Source organism: Mytilus californianus, unplaced genomic scaffold (assembly GCF_021869535.1).
Source record: "Mytilus californianus isolate M0D057914Y unplaced genomic scaffold, xbMytCali1.0.p SCAF_7, whole genome shotgun sequence".
NCBI lineage: Eukaryota > Metazoa > Mollusca > Bivalvia > Mytilida > Mytilidae > Mytilus > Mytilus californianus.
In genome coordinates, this window is record NW_026262723.1 from 100685987 (window position 1) to 100712525 (window position 26539).

A 26539-nucleotide genomic window follows, 5' to 3' on the forward strand; every position below is an offset into this window, starting at 1 on the left:
AAAAAAGTTTTATACTGATAATGTCTCATGGATGTATATTGATTGTTGTATGTGTAAATATTACAAATACTGTAATGGTTTTATGACAATTAGTATGTGACACTTTAATAAAGAAATTCATTATTATCATGAAATTCAATATAAAAGTCAGATGAATCCTGCCAAACGGACACATAGATCTTATCATCATTTCATACTCAACACATATTTACTATTGCTTATAGTATTTGACTAATTAATAATTAAAAAGAAGTAACATCAGATGAACCCCTTCTTACAGAAATGTATACCTCTTGTGCAGAGTTAATACCAAATATAATTGTCCTTTTACTCATGATAACTGACAAAATCAGGTGACAAAAACACTTAGATCAATGACACCAGACACAAGCCAGACATCTAAATATAATTTATCAAACTCTTCTACCTTCTGAAATAAAAAAATTGAGATCAGTATCCCTATGTATCGCATTCTGTGACATATGATTTATAATCTATTGATTGGAACAGTAATCAAGAAAATGTTCATGCTTAGTTTAACAGGAGTAATAATTTTAAAATGGACATAGAGAAACTTAAAACAGAAGACAAATGGTTTTTTTTTATGTTATAAATTGTGGTAGTTTGAATTGATTCAGAAAAATACAAAGACAGGTATTGCATTATATTCTTATTAAGTTTATTAATCAATGAATATTAAAAACATAAGTTTCATCCATACAGATAAACTTCATTCAACATTCAGCACAATGTACAATCAAATAACAGTACAATTTCAAATTAAACATAAATTATGCACAGAAACCCCACTGTTTCTTTTAAAGTTTGACTTTCTATAAATTTATAGCTATGAACATTTTTATTTGCATACATAATTCTTAGAAGTATCAGTAGGTAGGATATACATTAATTTAAAATGTAATAAGTTTTTCAATTTATTGTCTTTTAAATTAAAAAAAAGAAGTGTTGATTTGTATATGTTTGAAAATGTTACATGTCAACTTAAATAATGTTTCAAATTTACAAAACTTATTAATTACCACAGATCTAAACTGCAGAATTTCAGAAGTCATCAATTCTGAATAGTTTCACAATTAAGGTTGATATAAAAAAAAAAAAGCCATTACTATGTAATAGAGGAAAAGGAACAATTAATTTTAATACATAATACAGATCATCTCTAAATTCAATAAAATGCTTCGCTGAGCGCAGCTTGAAACGACCGCAGAGGTCAAACCCTGAACAGTTGGGGCAAATTTGGACACAATATTCAAGCTTGATACTGTCTGAATTTGGATTGTGATCAAATTTTTGACATAATATAGGTTTCTGACACAAAATAAATGTGGTCAAAGATCTTACAAATCTATTGCACAATACTGTGCAATTGAAAATTTCTTCTTGAAACTTTTCAAAAATTCGAAATTTGAAAAATTTTGAAAAAAAATATGAATCCCTTAAAAAAATTGTAAACAAAAAATCCCCCCCCTTTCAACTTATTGAAACCCCCTTGGAGCAATAACCCCAAAACTCAATCCCAGCCTTTCCTTTGTAGTATGGAACCTTGTAGTACAATTTCAGAGAGATCCATACACTTAAACACAAGTTATTGTCTGGAAACTAGAAAAATGCTTCTTTTTGGCCCTTTTTTGGTCCCTAATTCCTACATGTTTAGGGCAATTAACCCCAAACTCAATCCCAGCCTTCCCTTTGTTATATGGAACCTTGTGGAACAATGTCAGAGAGATCCATACACTTACACACAAGTTATTGTCTGGAAACTAGAAAAATGCCTGTTTTTTGGCCCCTTTTTGGCCCTTTATTCCTGAACTGTTGGCCCCATAACCCCTATATTGAATCCCAACCTTCTACTTGTGATATTAAACATTGTGGTACAATTTCAGAGCAATCGAAATACTTATACACAAGTTATTATCCTGAAACTAGAAAAATGCTTGTTTTGGGCCCCTTATTCCTAAATGGTTGGGACCATCATCCCCAAAATCAATCCCAACCTTCCTTTTGTGGTATTGAACCTTCTTAAAAACTTTCATAGAGATCCATTCACTTAAACTAAAGTTATTGTCCGGAAACCAATGTGTCTTCGGACGACGACGCAGACGACGACATCATACCATTATACGATCCCAAAAAATTATTGCGGTCGTATAAAAATACTACAACTATGGGACTGTTAAACAACCTTGAATACAAATAAAGATATTGTAATTAGTATAAAATCCCACCTTGTTTACATATATAACAAACATATTCTGATAAAAAAAATATTAAAGGGACATAACTCCTGAAAGCAACATATATTTAATATAAAAGTAATACTTTTCAGCAAGGGACAATTTTGCATCAGCAGATATAAGTTATCATCAATTGTTATGAACGTTAATCTCTATTAAGTGGCAAATCTATCAGTCAGTGATAATACTAAAATGAGCCACTTTAATTTACTATTTCAGATAAATAATTTAGAAGTAGAGTTATCTCCCTTAGTCATGTGATTTTGTATAAGAACTAATTTAAGTAAAAGAGTCATATTGTTTGGTTTTACAAAATGTATCTTGAATTTCTATAAACTACATTTCTCTAATACAGTGTTAAATTGTCTGTCTTCAAAAATTATCTTCACAATTCATAATAAAAAGAGAGGAAGACTTTTACAGTTAATTAAAACATCTGTGCACAGTAGGTTTCTTTTATTTTGTTCTTGAGATAAAAGGTTGAACTCCAATCATAAAACAGTAAACAAAGAAAAAAAATTTGACACACGTTTTGACCTTTTAAAAATTTTGAATTCTAGGAGTTGGAAAATAAAGAGGCTTGCATAAGTAGTTTTTTGGAGATTAATAAGGGGAGATAATTAAAGCCTTGAAAACTTTAAATCTGACAAATTTACATTTACAATACATCTTCAAGTATATAAAAAAAGTATTTGCAAACTTTAAACTCCTACTGAAATGTAAGACTGACATTTTAAGAAACAATCTTGAACAGTATTTCTTAAGTGTATTTTTTGTTATGTGTATTATTAGATTGAAAAAATAACATTTTCACATCTATTGTTGTAATTGTAAAATCTTTTCTTTTAATTTCCTTCAGATGGAGTTGCCTTCCCTTTCTTGGCAGTTGGTCAGCTTGATATCTCTTGATTCTTTAATTCACTGAAATAATAAAGCGTACATGTATTAAATTAATAATATGAAATTCAATTACGTCTGTGCTTGTGACATTTGTTAAGTGCTACAGAATCAATCAAGATAGAATGAAATAAATTGTCTGAATCAGCTAAAATCAGCCCCTTAACAAATTGTTCATGTATTTATTAAAAAAAAGATGTGGTATGATTGCCTATGAGACAACTCTTTACAAGAGACCAAATGATACAGAAATTAACAACTACAGGTCATTTGCCACTTTTGTAATATTATAGAATAATTGTCTACTTGAAACTTATATTTGCCCAATTGGATATAAACTTATTGTTTACTTTAATATGTGATAATTTATTTAGATTATGTTTAATGTAATTTATCAAACTATGTGTAAATGAATGAACAAATTATTAATTGATAAAAGGTGTGTATACATTGATTTAATTTACATTTGTATATACTATAAAATACTTAAGACGTGCATATTATCATACCATTAAAAGCTGACTGTAGGCAAAAGCTGTGAAAGGACCACAAATACTTTCATTCTTTAGCTGTGATACATCTGATATCTGAACACTTTTGATGTCAATTTGGATAAGTCTGTGGAAAGAAAAACAAGATTTAGATATATAGGCACACAAACTCATAAAATTGATGTACAATTAAGAATCAATAATTTAGCATATGATTTTAAATGTCACATCATAATGAACATGTCATGTTATTTATGGTTTTTTTTTTTTTTTTTTGGTTCTATGTATCCATCTGATAAATATTCTTTATGTGACTGTCCCGAGTCAGGAGCCTGTTATTAAGTGGTTGCTGTTTGTTGCTGAATATCATATTTGTTTTTTCTTCTTTTTTACAAAGTTACTTCATGTTTTTGTGGTGCTTATATCTTACTACTTCATGTGCTCCTTTAGAGGGTTCTCGCCTTGAAGACAGGTAGAGCAATGGAGAATTATCATAAGAATTATAATTTTCTGGCTTTTAAATCTCCTCATAACATTTGTTTGCATTTACACAGCTTTGAGGATAAGGACCTGTCAGTAACATTTTGTGCATACATGTAGACCAAAGGGTCTTGTGGTGCTTAATTTGTGTTTGGTAGTGCTTAATTAATTTAAGATGTCCACCATTAAAGGACTATTGACTTGTTAAACAAATCATTGGGAATTGTTGACCAATGGGTCTTAGGAATCTACTTAGATCCTTAAAGAGAACATAAGACCTCTATAATCATCAATGAGGTTGTATTACCACCTGTGTTACTAAGTTCATTTTTGGTGGTGGTTTTATATAATTAATGAAGAATACCATAAGAGGTATCCAGACTTGTCAACATGACAATGGTTGCTTGTGGACCAATAGGCTTTACAAATTAACTTAAACCTTAAAACAGTGTTTTAGACCCTTATAACTGTCTGCTGGACCAAGGGGTGGAAGCTACTTCCTGTGGTGCTAAGATCGTTTTTGGTGGTGCTTATATTTTTCTTTGATGAAATATATCATAAAAGACTCCTGGACTTGTAGGTTGGACCACAGACAATGGGCCCTATAAATCAACATAGACCTCCAAAAGTTTTTTTTAGACCCTATACCTGTTTATTGGATCAAGGGGGTGGAAGCTACCTTCCATGCAGTTAAGTAAGTTTTTGATGGTGCTTATATTTTTTAAATAAAATATACCATATTAAAGTGGCTCTGGACTAAATTTTGGACCACAGGTGCTTGTGAACCAATGAGCCTTTTAAATCAACTTAGACCCCAAATAGTGTTTTATACTCATGAACCTGTCTGTTTGGACTAGGGGTTGGAAGCTACATGTATCTTCTGTGGTGCTAAGTTCATTTTTGGTGGTGTTAGTTATTTTTTTACTAGAATATACCATAAAAGTCCTCTGAACTTAAGATTGGACCAAAGGTACATTTGGAACAATGGGCCTTACAAACCAACACAGACCCCAAAAGAGTTTTTTAGACCTCTATACCTGTCTGTTAGGCCAAGAGGGCGGAAGCTACCTGCCAAGGAGTTAAGTTGGTGGCGCTTATATTTTTTTAATGAAATATACCCTAAATGACATCTGGACTTAAGATTAGACCACATGTGCTTGTGGATTAATAGGCCTCACAAATCAACAAAGACCCCAAAAGCGGGCTTTACACCCCTATACCTGTCTGTTGGACCAAGGGGATGGAAGCAACCATCCGTGGTGCTAAGTTCATTTTTGGTGGTGCTTATATTTCTTTAATGAAATATACCACAACAGACCTCTGGACTAGCAGATTGCACCACATGTGCTTTTCAAATCATCTTAGACCCCAAAAGAGTGTGTTATACCTCTAAACCTGTCTGATGGACCAACGAGAGGAAAGCTACCTCCCATGGTGCTTAGTTTGTGTTTGGTGATGCTTATATTTCTTTAATGAAATATATCACAACAGACCTCTGGACTAGAAGATTGCACCACATGTGCTTTTCAAATCATCTTAGACCCCAAAACAGTGTGTTATACCTCTAAACCTGTCTGATGGACCAACGAGAGGAAAGCTACCTCCCATGGTGCTTAGTTTGTGTTTGGTGGTGCTTATATTTTTCTTTAATGAAATATACCCTTATAGACCCCAGGACCTGTAAATTGGACCACAGGTGCCTGTGGACCAATGAGCCTTAAAAAATAACTTAGAACCCCAAAGAGTGTTTTAGACCCCTATACCCATCTGTTGGACCAAAAGGAAGGGAAGCTACCTCCTGTGGTGCTTAGTTTGTTTTTGGTGGTGCTTATATTTTTCTTTGGTGAAATATACCCTGAGACCTCTGGGCTTGTGTAGATTGGACCACGGTTGCCTTTAGACCGACAGGCCTTACAAACCAACTTAGAACCCCAAAGAATATTTTAGACCCCTATACCAATCTGTTGGACCAAAGAGAGGGAAGCTACCTCTTGTGGTGCAAAGTTTGTTTTTGGTGGTGCTTATATTTTTATCAAATAAAATATAATATAAAAGACCCCTTGACTTGTAGAGTGGACCAAAGTTGCCTGTGGACCAATGAGCCTAACAAACCAACTTAGAACACCAAAGAGTGTTCGAGACCCTGAAACCTGTCTGTTGGACCAGTGGGAAGGAAGCTATCTCCTGTAGTGATAAGTTCGTTTTTTGGTGGTGCTTGTATATTTCTTGAATGAAATATAACATAAAAGACCCCTTGACTTGAAGATTGGACCAAAGGTGCCTGTAGATTAATGAGCTTCACAAACCAACTTAGAACCCCAAAGAGTGTTTTAGACCCCTATACCCATCTGTTGGACTAATGGGAGGGAAGCTACATCGCATGGTGCTTAGTTCATTTTTGGTGGTGCTTGTTACTTTTTTTTAATGAAATATACATGTACCATAACCTCTATACTTAGGATTGGATCAAAAGTGTTTGTGGGTTAATGGGCCCTACAAATTAACATAGACCCCAAAAGAGGTTTGTAGACCCGTCTTCCTGCTTATTGGACATTATTTGGACAGCGGCTAGGAAGCTATCATCTGTGTTGGTAAGTTTTTTCTGGTGGTGCTGATATATAATTTTTTAATGAACAGATGAAATATACCATAAGTGGCCTCTGGAATGGACAACACAAGCTTGTGGACCAATGGCAATGCGTCTTAAAACTCAATTTGACCTCAAAAGCAGCTGCTCACATGTGATATAGACCCCATATACCCGTCTAATAGACATAAAGACAGAAGCTTCCTCCCCTGGTGTTTAGTTCATTTTTGGTGGTGCTTTATATCTAATAAAATGTTCAATGAAAAAACATTCCGGTAGACTTTTAAATTGGACTAGATGTCCCGTTAGGGACTTTGTAATACATATTTGAACCTAAACAGTTAATTAGACAACCATACATGCCTATAAAATGTGGAGCTCAATGTGGGCTAAACAAACCGGATGTTTTGATTTGATTGAGCATTCGCAGAAATAACTACGAGCTTTCGATCCATAATAATGAAAAAGCTAGAAATAAATCGAAAAAAAAAGGATTGGTCCCTTGTCTCAACTACTAGACAGGTTACCAGGAAAACAATAATCCAATCAAACGGTGGTGCTTATAGTGGTTTTCATCACGTTTTGATATATATATTATTACTCGTGAAACTATTTAACTTCCCAGTGGTTTTAATGTTTCAGTCTCGGCCACCCCAACGTATATTGTATCAGTCTTTGGATATTAACATTGTCTAGCGTTGTACTAGAATGGGGAACACTCTGAAAAAAGGTAATTTACTTTGTCAGTTTTCAGTCAATCTTTATTTACTGTTTGTTGATATGTTGTTGTTTGTCTTGGCAGTGTCTGCGCGTACCCTCATGCGGGTACACGTAGCCAAATTAGCCTTCGTAGGCTACGCGTACCCGCAAGCGATTTTATAATAAACTGTCATATGATCGGGAATGAAACGTGAAAGATACAGGAAAATTATCGGTTATTTCCTGATTTTGTGAATTCAGTGAAGATACAATGTAATGGCAAATAATATTTTTGTTATTGTATTAGTTAGAAAAATAGAAATTAAATGTAAATGCACATTAAAAGAATATGAATAAATATATGTTAAAAAAACTCGAGCGTGAAAGTTATTTTCTAATAAAATTCGATACAGAAACAAACATTTTAAAATATCTAAAACAACTAAAATCAAAGTTTGAGTGTATACGCAATTAAATTCATATAGATTAAAATAAAAATGAAGTGTTACATGTATGATGAATAAATTTATTTGAATTAATAATGTGTTATATATGAAAAGATAATCTTGCCCTTTTAATTTGATTCTCATCTAAAAATAATATACATTGTATCGTGTATTCCATTATTACATTATATCAATAATTATAAATAATATCTAAAGAAAAAATTAAAAAACTAACCAGGATCGTTTCTACGAAAGCGTATTAGGGACATAGTAAAAATAAAATCGGCATTGAACTTTTTTTTTCAAAGCTAAAATTTTGACATTTCAAATCTTAAAATCTCTGTGAGTAATCAATTTTTTTTTCACTTATAGCGATAATTTCCGGGTTTATTTCACATTTTATTCCTGATCCGATGACATTAAATTATAAAACTAGAGGCGGGTACACATAGCCTACGAAGGCCAATTTACATGCGGGTACGCGCAGACACTGCCTTTGTCTTTTTGGCCATGGTGTTGTAGGTTTTTTATACGACTGCAAAAAATTTTTGCGGTCGTATATTGGTATGACGTTGGCGTCGGCGTCGTCGTCCGAAGACACATTGGTTTTCGCACTCTAACTTTAGTTTAAGTGAATGGATCTCTTTGAAATTTTACCATAAGGTTCAATTCCACAAAAGGAAGGTGGGGATTGATTTTGGGGGTTATGGTTCCAACAGTTAAGGAATTAGGGGCCACAAAGGGGCCAAAAATAAGCATTTTCTAGTTTCCAGACAATAACTGTGGAACAGTGTATGGATCTCTCTGAAATTATACTACAAGTTTCCATACCACAAAGGGATGGTTAGGATTTGCTTTTGGGGGTTATGGCTCAAACCGTTTAGGAATTAGGGGCAAAAAAGGGGGAAAAACACTGTTGTCCTGGTTAATGGACAAATACTTTAGTACAAAACATAATTTAAAGCAGTGTAAGGGAGATAAATCAAATACATCATTGAAATTATCTCCCTTACACTGCTTTTAAATTATGAATAAAGTAATGGTTAATGAACAATTAAGATAATTTAAAACAGTGTAAGGGAGGTAATCCAAATACAACGTTTTGGTTACTTCCCTTACACTGCTTTTAAATTATGTTTAAAGAAATGCATATTTATAAAGGAAGACCAGTAAAAATATCTGCAAATGTTGCATCTTTTTTTTTTACAAAAAAATCCATATGAAAGATTTGACACTATATTTTAAATTCTATTATAAAATAGATTAAGTTAGCACTATGGTAAATTTAAATGGGTAATTATGGTTGCAAACTCCATTGGAAATTTGATTGAGATTATGACCATATCTTGAGGGAAAGAATTTTTTGGGGGAAAAAAAGGGGGGGGGGGGGGGTAAAAAGAAATTGTGGGGGGTCAATTTTTTCTCATTTCAGATTTCAGAAATTAAAAAGAATTATTCTTCAAATATTATTTTTTTTCAAATTTCAAGAAGTAATCTTTAATTGCACAGTATGGCGCATTAGATTTTTAAAATCTTTGACCACATTTATTTATTTGTTATGCCGAATCTTACCGTGTATTTAGATTTTTAATTTTGGGTCCAGTTTTCAAATTGGTCTACATTAAGGTCCAAAGGGTCCAAAATTAAACTTTGTTTGATTTTAACAAAAATTGAATTCTTGGGGTTCTTTGATATGCTGAATCTAAACATGTATTTAGATTTTTGATTTTTGGTCCAGTTTTCAAGTTGGTCCAAATTGGGGTCCAAAATTAAACTTTGTTTTATTTCAACAAAAATTGAATATATGGGGTTCTTTGATATGCTGAATCTAACCATGTATTTAGATTTTTTATTTGTGGACCCTGCTATCAAATTGGTTCATATTGAGGTCAAAAGGGTCCAAAATCAAACTTCGTTTGATTTCATCAAAAATTGAATTATTGGGGTTCTTTGATATGCCAAATCTAACCGTGTATTTAGATTTTTAATTTTGGGTCCTGTTTTTTAAATTTGTCTACATTAAGGTCCAAAGGGTCCAAAATTAAACTTAGTTTGATTTTAACAAAAATTGAATTCTTGGGGTTCTTTGATATGCTGAATCTAAACATGTATTTAGATTTTAGATTTTTGGCCCAGTTTTCAAGTTGGTCCAAATTGGGGTCCAAAATTAAACTTTGTTTGATTTCAACAAAATTGAATATATGGGGTTCTTTGATATGCTGAATCTAACCATGTATTTAGATTTTTTATTTGTGGGCCCCGCTATCAGATTGGTTCATATTGAGGTCAAAAGGGTCCAAAATTAAACTTTGTTTGATTTCATCAAAAATTGAATTATTGGGGTTCTTTGATATTCCAAATCTAACCGTGTATTTAGATTTTTAATTTTGGGTCCCGTTTTTTAAATTGGTCTACATTAAGGTCCAAAGGGTCCAAAATTAAACTTAGTTTGATTTTAACAAAAATTGAAATCTTTGGGTTCTTTGATATGCTGAATCTAAACATGTATTTAGATTTTTGATTATGGGCCCAGTTTTCAAGTTTGTCCAAGTTGGGGTCCAAAATTAAACTTTGTTTGATTTCAACAAAAATTGAATATATGGGGTTCTTTGATATGCTGAATCTAACCATGTATTTTGATTTTTGACATTGGACCATAATACAATGTAGGTAAACCAAAAAAATTCAAGTTCTTAGACCACATTCTTTCTGTGTCAGAAACCTATGCTGTGTCAAATATTTAATCACAATCCAAATTCAGAGCTGTATCAAGCTTGAATGTTGTGTCCATACTTGCCCCAACTGTTCAGGGTTCGACCTCTGCGGTCGTATCAAGCTGCGCCCAGCGAAGCATTTTATTATTACCTAGACTTATGATTGACTCTTTGTTTACATTTGAAAACAATTTTTTTCAAGAATTTCATGTCAATGGTTTAAAAAAAAAACTCTGTAGAGTGAAACTGCATGATGTGCATGGGCCTCGTTTGAGTTTGTGTAAAATAGAATAAAAAGTTTTTCCTGCCTGCCGATCCTATGATATTTTGTTGTGTTACAGGAAACCATCATTTAGTTTTCAATGGCCTGAGTAAAAAAAATTTTTTAACACAGAGACCTGTGGAGCCTGTGCTGTCAACCTCAGAGTATGCACTCTTGTTTTTGGGTACAAGTCAAATCGGCACCTGGTCGATTCAGCACCTATAGAAAAAGTAAAATCGGCATCCAGTCAAATCGGCACCTATTTAAAGTCATTTCAGCATTTGGTTAGTCAATTTGGCACCATATATTTTTACATCTTTTTTTCTTTTATTCTTTTATTTTTATTAGAGATAAGGGGAGAGTAGTTTTTTCGCTTTTTTATTTATATTTTGTTTCGCAAAAACATACAATTGACGAGGTTATTTAAAAAGATACTTTTCCTACATCGTTAAAATACCCCAGCGCATATGTAATTTTAAAGCAGTTAGAATAAAAAATAATCAGTTGTTTGCTGTTGGAAGTTTTCTCAATATTTTAATAATTAAGTTTGAATGGGTATCATTTAAAAAAAATATGGTATTACATTTTTAATTATAAAAAATAACCCGCTTGTTGTTTCAACCATTTTCAGGTAGTTTTTGATATTTTATAAATAAAATAACTTGGATTAAACAGAGAAGCCATCACCCAAGCTACTGTTTAAAATACACATATGACATGTATGAGGATAAAAACAAATTTAATCATTATTATTTAAAATTTTTTTTTTCAGCATTTCCTGTCTACTTATATAATATTAAGACTGGCATCAATTTTGTATGTTTACAATCAATGTACAGTTGTCATGAAATGGAAGTTCCTTGATAACATAAGTTCCAGTAGGAACAGATATTACGACATTTTTTATAACAAAGTTTCCATTGGAACTTCTGTTATGCATAACAAATATACATTGACACCTGGAGCTAAAATATAAAAAATATGGGAAAAAAGGAGTCTTCAATAGTTTACTTTGCAAAACATAATGCCAATTAACCAGGTCTGGATTTGACTAGGTGCCGAATTGACTATACCGGGTGCCGATTTGACCAGGTGCCGAAATGACAAGAATTCTTGTTTTTAGTTTGAATGAAATACTGCTGTCACTAACAATAATGCCTTCACATTTTCCACACTAAACATGCTAAATGATGACTTTTTCTGTATCTGTATGGGTATGTCTGGCGTTTATACAACAGGGTGAAGGCACCGTCGATTTATTGATGTTTCGCAAGAGCAGATTTAAAGCTCTCTACATTTGTTGTGCGCACAATTGTGTCTTCTAGTTGGTTCCAGTTAATTATTGTGGACTCAAAGAATTAATTTGTATGTTAATTACTTACTTAATGATACTTAATTATGTTTTCCAGTACAGTATCCTCACGATTCCTCTTCACCAGACTCATATATTGTGTTTTTATCTCTATTAATTCTGTTGCTGCTTCCGGCTAATTCAGCTTGATAATCAGAATAATAGATTTCTTCTTATTCCCAGTGTTTATCCAGTCTATTTTTAAAAGCGTTTATAGACAGAGCTTTTATAACTTTATCTGGTAGCTTATTCCATATTTTGGCAATTCTTACTGCAAAGCTATTTTTCCTCAGACTAGTTTTAAATCGTTGGTGAATGATTTTTTTACTATTAACTCTTGTGCTATGCCTATTTTGTGTGTTTGATATTAATTTGAGGAATGTACTAGTTTCTGGGTCAAATTTTCCATTTAGTATCATATTTTATATACCGGTATCTCAATCATGTCCCCTCAGACTCTTCTATATGACAATGTCTGTAGCCTAAGTTTCTTCAATCTTTCTGGGTAGCTTAATTTATTGAAGCCTGGTATCTGAAGTGTCACTCTTTTTTGTACATTCTCGATTTTATCTATACATTTCTTTTTAAAAGGTGCCCATACTGAGCTAGCATAGTCTAAGTGTGTTCTCACTAATGTTTTGTATAGTGGAAGGAAAATTTCAGCATTTAGATTTAGATTTTTAGATTTAGATTTTAAATGATCTTCTTAATGCCGCAAAAATTGAATTAGCTTTGTTAACTTTTTCTCATATATGCTTTTCGAATGTTAGATCTTCATCTATGACCACTCCTATATCCTTCTCTTCCTTGTATTATGTTGCGGTGTTTTACTGGTAGGAATGTTAAAACATCCAGTATTGTTTCTCACTTGTTTTTATACGCCCGTTTACGGGACGTATTATGGTATACCGTTATCCGTCTGTCCGTCGTCAACATGTCGGACATTAACTCAAAAATGCTTTAACCAATTTGCATAAAACTTTGGTGAATTGTTTATTCAATAATGTTAGTAGCTTGGTAATTATCAAACTTTGGCGTAATGGTTCTTCTTGGTCTTGCAGATTTTAAGTAGTCGTCTGGATCAATAGCAGGAACCAGGCCCTCAACCACCTAAAAATATAAGTTTTTGGCTTGTGTGTCTGTGTTGTAATTCTTGAAGTTCTAATTTGGCAAGCATGTTTGTGAGGCATCCATCTTCTCTTGTTTTATAGTTGCCTGTTATGAATCGTGCTGCTTTCCGCCTTGTTTGTATCTGCTATACTGTAGGGTTTCCACACTGTTGCTACATATTCTATAGTTGAACGTACTAGAGAAATGTAAGCAGTTTTCTTTACATGTACATTCCTGTGGACAGTACCTTAAGTTTCTTCTGAGAAAACCTATGGTTGAGTTTGCCTTTTTCGCAGCATTTGTTATATGCATGGTTCACTTCATATCTTCTTATATTTGCACTCCTATAGCTAGGTATGGGTTGTTCTGCACTTGTTGGAGTATGTGGCCATTGAGTGTATAGAATCTCTGGCTTTTGTTTTTGATGCTTAGGACGTAGCATTTTTTTGCGTTAAATCGCATTCCCCATTTGTTTCCCCAATCTTCTAGGTTTGCTAGGTCTTCTTGCAGTAGTTTGTGGTCTTTCTTTGTCTTGATGGTTCTTTACAGTAGGCAGTCATCAATGAATAGTCGTACTAAAGATTTGACAGTGTCGGGGAGGTCATTTATGTGACATTGGAAGAGTAATGGTCCAAGTACTGTTCCTTGTGGAACTCCTGAGTCCACTTTTATTTCTTCAGACTGTTCTCCCTCTTCTACCACCTTCATCTTCCTCTGTGTCAGAAACATATTTAGCCAGTTGTTTCTCCCTCTTCTACCACTTTCATCTTCCTCTGTGTCAGAAACATATTTAGCCAGTTGTTTCTCCCTCTTCTACCACCTTCATCTTCCTCTGTGTCAGAAACATATTTAGCCAGTTGTTTCTCCCTCTTCTACCACTTTCATCTTCCTCTGTGTCAGAAACATATTTAGCCAGTTGTTTATTAATTTGTCCTCCAATTCTGTATGCTCCCATTTTTTATAGTAATTTGTTATGCAGTACAGTGTCAAAAGCTTTGGAAAAATCCAGGATTGCAATGTCAGTTTATAGACCAGCGTCGAATACGTTCATGTAAAGTGACTAGCAATTGAGTTTCGCACGAATAGCCAGATTTGAATCCATGGTTGAGTGATGTTAAGACTCTGTGCTTTTCAAGATGTTTAAGGATGTGCTTGCATGTAATGTGTTCTAGAAGTTTGCAGTAGCGATGTTAATGAGACTGGTCCTTATATATAATTAGTTTTCTGCAGCATGTTTGTCTCCCTTTTTGAAAACACATGAAATGTTTGCGTTGAGCGAGTCTTCAGGTAGTATTCCAGTGTCTATTGCTATTTGGAAGATGGCAGTTAGTCCTGGTGCTATTTCTGTTGCACATTCTTTTAGTATTCTGTTTGGTATACCGTCTGGTCCAGATGCTTTCCATGGATTAACATCTTTGAGTAGTTTTTTAAGACCTTTAGTAGTTATTAGTAGTTCAGGTATGGATTCTTTGATGTATTTTGTTGTTTTGGGTATTGATGTTGATTTGTTAATTGTGAATACGGATCTAAATAAAAATTGTTGAATTTAAATTTCAACCTTCCCTTCCCTTGTCACTGATCAGGTTCCCTTTGTTTTTTAAAGGTGATACTCCAATGTTATCTGTTTTCCTGGATTTGATGTACTTCCAGAATGGCTTTGTGTTGTTTGTTTTAAGGCCTATGATGATAGTATCATCGATGTAAGAGTATTCTTCTTTTCTGAACTGCCGTTTTACTTCTTTTTGGAACTGTCTGTAATTTCATAGGCGGATCTGGGGGCCTGGGCCCCCCCTTTCGTGGGAAAAATTTGGTTGATTATATAGGGAATCACTGAAGCATGACTGGAGCGGGCCCCCCTTAGGTCAGTGAGCTGGCCCCCCTTATGAAAAGTTCTGGATCCGCCACTGAATTTGTCCATTTTTTAGTTCGTTTAGCTTGTTGGTACAGTATAGCCTTTGTTTCTTTTTGAACAGTTTCCTTATTTTGTGGTTTATCCAGGGTAAGTTGTTCTTGAAGAGGATTTCTTTAGATGGAATGTGATTGTCTATACTTTGAAAAAGTTCTTTCTTGAAGGTGTCACTCATTTCATATTCCACGAGCCTTCATCTGTCGGATTTTTGTTGATGTTGATGTAATCTCTTCTTTTATGTTGTTCCAGTTTGCCTTTGAGTAAATATAACATTTCCTGGATTTGCTACACTGATAGTAAGGTATGGTGTCACAGTCTGTAACTATCATTTCGTAGTTTGATATATGCCAGGTGTGTATTTGGATGTTTTGACAAGTGATGGGTTTGTGGTTTTTTCATGTTCATATTTAGTAATAGGTTTATTGTTTTTTTTAAATTGTTTAACATTTCACAGCGGTATAACATGTTACTTTTATTATTCTTCCCTTAGTTTATTTATTTTGTATTTGCATTGTATCATAGATCAAATTTATTTGTTCAGTGTATGTTCACTGGTGTTACTATGTCTTTTGATTGAGTTAAGCCATTTCAATTGATATTTTATAGTGTGTTTTTCTATGTTGTGATGATACACTATTGTTTCAGATAAGGGTGAAGGTTTGGTACCATTAAAACATTTAAACCCGCTGCAATTGTTTGCACCTGTCCTAAGTCAGGAATTTGATGTTCAGTAGTTGTCGTTTGTTGATGTGGTTCTCGTTTCTAGTTTTTTATATATATTAGACCGTTGGTTTTCCCGTTTGAATGGTTTTACACTAGTAATTTTTGAGGCCCTTTATAGCTTGCTGTTCGGTGTGAGCCAAGGCTCCGTGTGGAAGACTGTACTTTGACCTAAAAGGCTATAATGGTTTACTTTTATAAATTTTGACTTGGATGGAGAGTTGTCTCATTGGCACTCATACCACATCTTCTTATATCTATTAAAAATGTAGTAAAAGCAAATAAACTGAGTTTTTCACATTTTGCATTTAAGAATAATTCTTTTTTTCAGGAAAGTATTCTTATGAATTGGACCAATATTCAAAAGTTCCATTAACATCTCTGAGCGATGACTCTGATGATGAAGATGTTATTTATGGACATAAAGTAGACAATGGGAAAATAGAACTTCAACTGATTCCTCCACAAAATGGGAAACCACCAACAAAAGCACCAAAACACCAACCAAAAGTTATACAACCAGATCCTAAAAACTGGACCATTATTTGTTGGGTGACTTGTATATTGATAACATGTATAGTAATAGCAGCAGTAGGGGCACTTAAATTATCAGCTGATGATAATACTGACAATAAAAAAGTTAATTCAACTGGGAACTTGATCAATCAAACAAACCATGTGATATCTCCTCAGCAATCTAAACCAAACAAAATATCTGTGATTAAACCACCAACAAAAGGAAACAGAAAACATCCAATGGGCAAAGATTGGAAGAAAAAAATGGAAAATTATGGTAAGTTAAGAGTTATATTAGCTTAATAATAACGCTACATATGCATTTCTAGTCAGAGTAAATAAACATGGTAAGTGCTTTAGCTCCCAAAAGATGTTTGTCAAAAAATATCTCATACAAAGATATTGATGTTATTCAAATATGTTTTTTTAAGTAAGAATGTTGTTCATATTTAATTTTACCAAAGAAAGCATTGCATTATCCGATAGTCTGCATTTGTCTATAATACAGCCCCTTTTTGCAATATCGACTCCGGATCCTTTTCTCAAAACTATTCTGTTGAATTTTTTACCCTTGATAGGATTTATTCAGTGCTTTGCTTTTGTGCCAATTGGCATTTCATTTGCACCGAAAAAAACTTTCATTTGCACCACAAACCATATTTCATTTGTGCCTATACTACAGGTAAATACAGATAGATAGTAAAAAAAAAAATAGATTTATTGAAATTTAATAATGACTTTAAAACACAGTTTTTGTTTGCATAATAACACATATTCATCAGAAATCAGGCATCATAAAACCATAATGAAAGCACTATACATTGATAAGAGGCTTTTGTACTAATGTTAAAACACAGTTCTGTTATAAATCAATGTGGTCATAAAACCTAAAAGAAAGCACTATCCATTAGAGTGTTTGCCCCCAAAAATTCTTCTAAATTTATAAAAATGTATTCGTACTTTTGCAGATAGATAATATAAGTATGATTCTATGTTTGATTTGGAAAATACATTTTGACTTACATATTGTTAAAGCAATATTGGCAACGCAAAGAGAATTTACCTTGTGCGTATAACCTTTGATGGTCTTTTAGTAATGTCACCAGATGCTTTTCGAACTCTGATTCTGAATTGTTGTGATTCACGATATAGCAATGACTATTTAATCTTTTCCGGTATATGTTACCTGTAAAATGGCGCAAATTATGAAATATAGTATTTTTTTTGCGCAAATGAAATACACAAATGTATAACCTTGATTTATCATGTATTTATATTCTTATGCTTTTTTGTGAGCCTGTGAAATTTATTTCGTGAAAGCAAGACAAAGCAATCCTAGATTCCGTCAGCGGCGGCATCAACTTTTTAGGTTCAGTCAGTGAGTCTGTGGTTAAAGTTTTTTTATACATCAATAACTTTGTTGAACCTACATGGAATTTTATGAAATTTGGACCAGGGTTAGCAGAAACCTGGGTTTGATGAGTATTTCCCAGCCCAGTGGCTGTTTATTTGGTGTTTATTTGGGAATATGATTGCATAACAATTAAAATTTACAATTTCACTAAAACACTGCACTTAAAAAGTTTGGATTATTGAAACATAGCTTGAAAATAAGCAAGTTATCCAAAAATGTGCAAAAATTTATAGTATTCTGCCTACATAGAATAATTGGAGAAAAGGGAGAAATTGAATTTTTGATCCTCTGAAAATCATCTGTATAAAATGTATATATTAACTGAGACTACTGTTATACATGTAGATAAAAAAAAATGATGACTTCCATTCAAACCTTTGTCAGTCTCTTGTAGGATACTTTATATGTGATGTTTTTATGTCAGATAATGTATTATGATAAGTTAGTTCTTACTACCAAAGATGGTATGTACGTAGCAATATGTGTTCTGTATGAAAAATAATGTCCAAAAATGTACCTCAAAATGCCAGAGCAAAATTTTTTTCCATATTTTACTGATAAATGGAATTGGTTTTTTTTTACAGTTAACATTCAGTTTAGTCTGAGGTTAAAGCTTTTCAGTCATCAATAACTTTGTCAAACCTTCATGGAATTTTAGGAAATTTGGACAGAAGCTTGTTTACATATGGTTTATGACCAATTGCAAAAGACAGTTTCCAGAGAAAATTTTTGAAAATATTTATTTTCATTTTTCCTTATTTTACTGATAAATGGACTTAAGTCAACATTACACTTTTACACTGACAGCAGCAATCACAGGCAAGACATAGGGTTCAGCGGAACCTCTTATGATTTTTTTTTCAGTCATGACAGTTGTTATTTAAATATAATGAATTTTGAATAATAATTTTTTCAGGCTCTGAATCCTGTGTTAGACTTATAGATGTTGATAATGATGGTGTATTAGACATTATATTTGGTGCATCACTATCAGAAAATATTGGTGAAGGTTTACAAAAATTGCACACATCTGCTCAGGAAATTTGCAAAATGAAAAGTAAGTTCAGTTTACGTCAGTTCTTTATCTAGTTGTTTGGATTCTCCTGCATCAACTGTAACATCTTTTCATGAATGTCTTAAATGAAATACAAAACAGTAATTTTGTTAAGTCCAAAGTAACAGGAATACTCTGTGATGTATTTTTATGACCCTTCAACATGGCATCTGTAAATCTCTATCCTTTGGGAACTGACTTAGCCATTCTGCAAAAATACATGTATCAATACAGTAACCTATATTAACCAATTGTCATTGTATATACATGTATCACTGTAAACAGTAAAAAGAAAGTACAATTTAAACACTAAAAACAATTCTTTTTTTTTTATTTACTTTGTAAAGGTTTTCAGAATTATGTTAGACATGTTAGATGTATTGTTTTAGTACATGTATTCATGTAACTACCAAACTACAAATATGTCCACCAGTTCTTTTGAACAGATGAGAGGATTAATTGCAATTCAAGCTCAAACAACTTTATTTTGCTTGTTTTTTTTTTGTACATACAGTAAAGATGGTAAAGATGTGCATAGCAGAATTCTGATTTTTTTGGACAAATTGCAGGTTATTAATCAAAGAGTATTTTGTTTTGAAGGTGTTACAGAAATATATTTATAAGATATGTAGTTTTTGTCGAGTCTGCGACTTCTGTCTCTGAAAGCTCGACATAGGGATAGTGATCCGGCTGTGGCGTTAACTAACTACAGTACTTCAAAGCTTGATATTTTAGAAGGTGGAAGACCTGGATGTTTCATACTTTGTATATAGATGCCTTATGTTATGAAGTTTCTGTCTGTCATATGTCCATGGTCCTTGACCTCATTTTTTGGTTCAATGACTACTTGAAAGTTCAGATTTTTGGTAATGTTAATTTCTCTCTTATCAAGAGTAAAAGGATAACTCTATTTAGTATATGCGTACCTTGCAAGGTTCCCATGCCTTTCAGACAGTTTTCATCTATATTTGATGTATGGAATGATTGTAAGGTGTACATGTATTTCCGGTTTAGTTTATCTGACCTTGACCTCATTTTCTTGGATCATGTTAAGTTTATGTGATACTTGTAGTAAAGCTTTATATTTAGGACTATCAAAATAAAATTAATGGTCAGTAAAGCAGGCGAGACATTTCAGTGTGTGCACACTTGTTTGGTCTTATTTATTGTGGAAAACAGATTTAGAAATAACAGGTTAACTGACTGCAGGTTCCTGCTGGAACTTAAGGGGGGCATGATATGTGTTTCATAGACACACACAATAATAAGTAATAAGCCTTAATAAGGCAATGCTTTCTGTACAATCTCCAGTGTCCAAGTAGTGTGTGAAGACATGATTCACCAAATGTTGAATATAACAGAGACTATTTGATTGCTTTGGTTCTTCTTATGAATTAATTGGGTTAGAACCAATCATGTTCTGTATCATGTCAGTCACATTAAATATCAGTCAGTTTAAAAGATAAGCAATGTTACAAAATAGCTGTTTCCAGCTCTTTTAAAAGAATATGTTATATAAAATTGAGAATGGAAACGGGGAATGCAAAGAGACAGCAACCCGACCAAAGAGCAGAAAACAGCCCAAGGCCACCAATTTAATCTAAATGAAATATGAAACATATATAATATATCTTCTTTGTTTTTGTATTATGTTTTGCCACATGCATTATGAATTCTTTAACTAATGCTTTTATATCTTTTAATCAGTGTGACCAGGGCCAGGTTTACAAGTTTTTTTTTCTTTCCAATTTCACAGATATGTCTTATCCCTGCCTAGGACATTTGTTTGCTATAAGAGGTACTGACGGTGAAGTTTTATGGAAAACATTTACTAAATCAGCTGTAATATTTATAAATTGTGAAGATTTTGATGTGAACAAGGATGGACAGAAAGACTGTATTGTTACTGGAAGGCGGGCAACTCTTCAGGCAGTAAACCCAAAGAATGGTATGTTTGAGTAACTGTTTTTATCATGTACTGGTACAAGTACATTATTTATTTTATTAACTCAGATTGTTTTCTAGTCAAAATATCATGGCCAAAAGACAAACTACAATAAAAATACATCGAGGAAAAACAGACTTGTGTCAATAATAATTGTGATGTCGAGGAAAAACAGACTTGTGTCAATAATAATTGTGACGTCTTAAGTATATAGTTCTGTTTGATAGTTGTCATTAATTAACATGTCCATAACTATTGAATTCCACCCTTTCCTTGATTGTGTGATCTTGAAGAACCCTATTAGCTGCAAGGTTTAGAGTTGAGTGTCAATATGGATTGACTTTCTCTTTTGTCTTAAATTGTAAGGTTTAGTAGATAGTACACAAAAAATAAAAACTTCCTGGAAAGAAATGGATCTATGTTCAAGAATGTATAATTCTTTTATTTAGAAAATTTATGATGTACCAAATTTTCATAGGGCATTGACAAACTACCCCAAAAATATATCAGGGAAAAACAACTTTTAACCGGATTTTCGAAAGAAAAATAGGTTTTTGATTTGGGGATGTACAGCGGGCTGCCAAACAGTGTCCGTTCATTAACATGAAAACGCTTTGACGAAATCTTTTCAAATTTAGATATGTTGTTTCCTGTGACTAAATGAAGGTCAAGTTCAATTTTCATGATTTTAGCTGTTCTCGTTGTTGAGTTGTAGACCTTTCAGTAGCAAAAGTGATATTTATTATATGAATTTGAGTTATTTCCCTTTGAACAGAAATGGTGTAATTAATAATTAATTTCTATGTCATTTGGTCTCTTGTTTTTTTTTTGAGTTATTTCCCTTTGAACAGAAATGGTGTAATTAATAAGTATTTCATCAAAAATTGAATTCTTGGGGTTCTTTGGTATGCTGATTCTAACAATGTACTTAGATTTTGGAAATTGGACCATAATAGGTAAATGTCCAATTTCAAATTTTTCAGATCTTTGACCACATTCATTTCTTGTCACAAACCTATGCTGTGTCAAATATTCAATCATAATCCAAATTCAGAGCTGTTTTAAGCTTAAATATTGTGTATATATACTTGCTCAACTGTTCAGGGTTCAACCTCTGCAGGAAAATCCGGTTTGCTGTCACTCTAACTGTTAACAAGGCTTCCAAAACGGTCATATATTCTGGACATTTGTATAATGTCCGGTAAAAGTCAGGCTGGGCAAAGCATGAAACGGTCATCTACTTTTAAGTTTTCAAGGCTTTCTTAAGAGACAGTCATTTTAACATAATTCGTGATCTTTTTGACCCAACCTTTTGCCTTTAACAGCCACACATTTCCAGTCATAAAAGTGACATGATCATTAAGTACTATCAAAACAACCCCCACTTTAATACCTTCTCATTTTAATCAAGGCTAATTAGTTGTCGACCAGCTGCAATTTACCTGTTCAGGTGACAGGTAAACTATTTTGAACCGGACATTGATCGGTCTATTCAAATTTATTTTCTTACATTTCAGCAGTTTGCATCTAATTAATTTAGTCAAAAAGATTTAAATTATCAGAAATACGTTTACAAAGATGATTTGATGAAAAAATTAAAAAGGTGAAAATGAAAAATCGTCATAGCCACGTTGTTTGAACCAGAGACATGTCTCTGTTTAAACTGATACACGTGTGAGCATGTGCGCAGGTGTTAAATTTAATTATGCATCCTAATTTCAAAAAATGCTTAAATTGTCATTGATACCTTTATCTCACGTTTATTTCGAATATTTTCTTGGAAGAAATAACGTAGAAAGAGCTACGTACACTCATTCATGCTTAGCAAACGTACACGGAATTTACGTATCCGTCTCTGGTCCATGTTTTACCATTGTCAAGATAACATCCGGTATTAGATTTAAAAACAAAAGTAAAGTTTTTGACAACGTTATTTTTCACAAATAAAGAGTCTAAGGCAGATATAAGTACGCTGATGTTGCACACTTCGAATGATGCACTGCCAATTTAACAGTTTACGTCAGAACTTCGAATTCGAATCAAAGAAAGTTTAATATCGGTTTTTTTTTAATGTCAATCATTGGGATGGCCAACTCGGCAACTGAATACCATAATTGCCTTTTGTTTATTTAGTCTTAAGGGATTAAAAACAGGGTAATATATAAAATGTCCGGCTTGCTAAAAATAATTTTGGAAACCCTGCTCTAACAGCCTCTTGTTGTTGGTAATAATTATGATGTCCCAATTTTTCAAGTTCTATTTGAAAGTTATCACTTAACATATTTTTTTCAAAATATTTAAAAAAAACCTTGCTCCTTTGAAAGTTTTAAAAGAAAAAAGAGGTTTCCGGATTATAATTCCAGAACTTGACATGGGATAAGAACCAAACTTGCATATATGGTCACATAAGTATCCATTCTCTTAAGGTTGTGGCCTCTTATTTATTTCTTGCATGAAGAGATATATCTCGTATCACACTGCATGGAGTGTGATACGAAAACTGCGTTAATTTGATTGGCTTATCCAGCATCATGAGACGATATTACAACATTTCCATTGGCTATTCCTTAGGTCATTGATAACTTTCAAAGGTTAAGACGATGTACATTTTATCCATGGCAACGGACATATGTGATTTCTTACTCCCCGAAGACTCGTTTATTATTACATCCATATTAAAATTAAATAACTTGAGTTGATATCAAGCAATATCTAATTCTCACTTGTTATGAAATTTGTAATTATCAGGTTGTCTGCCTATTGATACTGTAAAATATGAAGGTTTTGTCCTGTGGGTGTCTTTCGTATTGTGTTGAGCAGATGACATTTAACAATATAAATATGATGAAAATCTGATAACTGATTTATCAGATTGTATTTGTGAAGTTTGCATGATAGAAACATGTGTTTTTCTTTGTTTCACCAGCAAACCAGAAGATGAATTGATAAGTTCAGGTCAAATTTATCAACGTAGGTTCATTCTTTATGACGTTGGTGAAAAGCCCAGGTCAAAGTTATTTAGGCCAAGTTAATGGAATGTCATCTGGATAGTGCTTTCATTATTTGTAAGACAATATAACTGTCTGAAGTCATAACAGAATAGAATCATACATAATAGTCACTAGAAAGAACTATGAAAAAAAGTCACTATAAGCTTTTCTCTTTTATGTAGACTTGCTCTCAAGAGGTTCTTTAATATTATCTAGCAATTTATTTATGAAACTTTCTGAAGTACAAAAATAACACAAATATAAATCATTACAAATGTGTCAAACTTGGATCTTTTTTAATATGAATAAACCAACAAATTTAGAGATTGAAGAAAAAAAATTACAGTAAGGTCAACAAGAAAAGGTTAAAAGGGGGAAAAAAGTAGCCACAAAAATTACAGGTAGAAAATTATATCAAATAAAAGGTCACATTTTTTATATTTCAGGAAAAATTTTATGGCTTGGTGATAACAATTTAATAAAACCAACATGGAATACCTACCAAGTATTAGCATTACCTGACTTTGATCAGGATGGGGTACCAGAAGTATTGCTAACTAATGGAGGGGATCCAGATAAAGAACCAGAGGTAAACAATGTTTATCATATAATAATGTATGTATCAGCAATGGGGCTGTTTTCTGCTCTTTGGTCGGGTTGTTGTCTCTTTTATACATTCCCCATTTCCATTCTCAATTTTATTAATTTGTACTTATTTTATAGGGGAAAAAATGTACAATCTTCTTTCTAAAGCAAAAGATTTGTGTTCTGTTTGTGTTCTGTTTGTTTTAAATTGACATAATATCATAGCTTTTTACTGTATCCTTTGAGATTATAATACATGTATATACTTTTATTTCTAGTTTATAACGACTAGGTTTTGTCATGAATTTGACACTTAATACTGACTTCAGTGTTAATCAATATCGTTGAGTGTCTTCAAATTATGTTTTCATTCAAATTCAGTTATTCACTGCAAAATTTTATCAAGACCATTGTTCATGTGTTAACAAGACTATAAGGACATGTCTTAGTACTTTTATTTGTTATATTTCATAAGTAAAAGGTCCTCAAGGATGGACAATTGAAAATCATCTCAGATTCATAAAATGATAATATCTTAATGATCACTTATGTTTGGAACATACTTCATAAACGTCTGTCATTAAAAAAGGATGTATTTCACATTGACTTAACTTCATATCTATAAACCTCATGTTAGGTTTTAATTAGGTTCAGAAAGTGGGTCATGATACTTAACCTTGAATTCATTTTGTGGTTTAATGAATCTGATTAGTTTCGTAATTATATCAATTTATCATTAACTGCAAGACAAAGTCAGACTATATTTGTTATAAAATTTTATTGTTAAGAGTACATGTCTGTCTTGCAAACATTTGACCTTGACCTCATTTTCAAAGTTTTGTGATTAATGTTAATTTTTCTTGGATCAGTTTGGTTTCTCAGATAATGATAAAAAGGTTTTCTATATGTGGTCAATATATTTATTGCAAGGTTAACATGTTTGTCTGATGGAATATTCTGACCTGACCTAATTTGCCAGGTTCAGTGACTCATATTAAGTTTTCATTCTTAGGTTTAAAATTTCTTAGTTGTCTTGAGATGCTCATGCCTTCGTGACAAGGGTTACTTGACTTTGATCTAATTTACATCAGATGAAGTTTTCATGATAAGTCAGATTTTCACTGCTTGTTATAAAAAGTTTGACTATATTTGATCTAAAAATAGTTTCAATTATAAGGATTACATTATTGTCTGGCAGGGGTCACCTGACCTTAACCTTATTTTATGGTTCATTAATCTATCTTGAGGTACAATGTTTGAAACCAAAAGTTACAGGTCAATTATATTTGGTTTGTAGAATTAATTTTTGTCGAGCCTGCGACTTTTGTCGCAGAAAGCTCGACATAGGGATAGTGATCCGGCGGCGGAGGCGTTAGCTAACTTCTTAAAAGCTTTATATTTTAGAAGGTGGAAGATTTGGATGCTTCATACTCTGTATATGGATGTCTCATGTTACGAAGATTCCGTCAGTCACATGTCCAATGTCCTTGACCTCATTTTCATGGTTCAGTGACAACTTGAAAAAAAAGTTAAGATTTTTTTGTAATGTTAAATTCTCTCTTATTATAAGTAATAGGATAACTATATTTGATATGTGCGTACCTTGTAAGGTCCTCATGCCTGTCAGACAGTTTTCACTTGACCTTGACCTCATTTCATGGATCAGTGAACAAGGTTAAGTTTTGGTGGTCAAGTCCATAACTCAGATACTATAAGCAATAGGTCTACTATATTTGGTGTATGGAATGATTGTAAGGTGAACATGTCTAGCTGGCAGGTGTTATCTGACCTTGACCTCATTTTCATGGTTTACTGGTTATAGTTAAGTTTTTGTGTTTTGGTCTGTTTTTCTTATACTGTATGCAATAGGTCTACTATATTTGGTGTATGGAATGGTTGTAAGGTGTACATGTCTAGCTGGCATGTGTCATCTGACCTTGACCTCATTTTCATGGTTCAGTGGTCAAAGTTAAGTTTTTGAGTTTTGGTCTTTTTTTCTAATATTGTATGCAATAGGTCTACTATATTTGGTGTATGGAATGATTGTAAGGTGTACATGTCTAGATGGCAGGTGTCATCTGACCTTGACCTCATTTTCATGGTTCAGTGGTCAA

General features: G+C 32.8%; 1 protein-coding gene and 1 long non-coding RNA gene across 2 annotated transcripts in view; one reads left to right on the forward strand and one right to left on the reverse strand.

Moving 5' to 3' along the window:
* Positions 1-657: 657 nt before the first annotated feature.
* Positions 658-7165, reverse strand: LOC127709889 (uncharacterized). The gene is made up of 3 exons (XR_007985846.1): positions 7070-7165; positions 3662-3770; positions 658-3176 (listed from the first exon to the last, which is right to left on the reverse strand). It is a non-coding gene; the product is annotated as an uncharacterized LOC127709889 (long non-coding RNA).
* Positions 7166-7313: 148 nt separating this feature from the next.
* The window catches only part of LOC127709868 (uncharacterized), a 43541-nt gene continuing 24315 nt past the window's right edge, over positions 7314-26539 (forward strand). Inside the window, exons 1-5 of the mRNA XM_052215545.1 lie at positions 7314-7440; positions 16253-16714; positions 18768-18908; positions 20662-20853; positions 24287-24429. Of these exons, the coding sequence (XP_052071505.1) occupies positions 7419-7440; positions 16253-16714; positions 18768-18908; positions 20662-20853; positions 24287-24429 (960 nt within the window). The 5' untranslated portion in view covers positions 7314-7418. The remainder of the gene's footprint in view (positions 7441-16252; positions 16715-18767; positions 18909-20661; positions 20854-24286; positions 24430-26539) is intronic.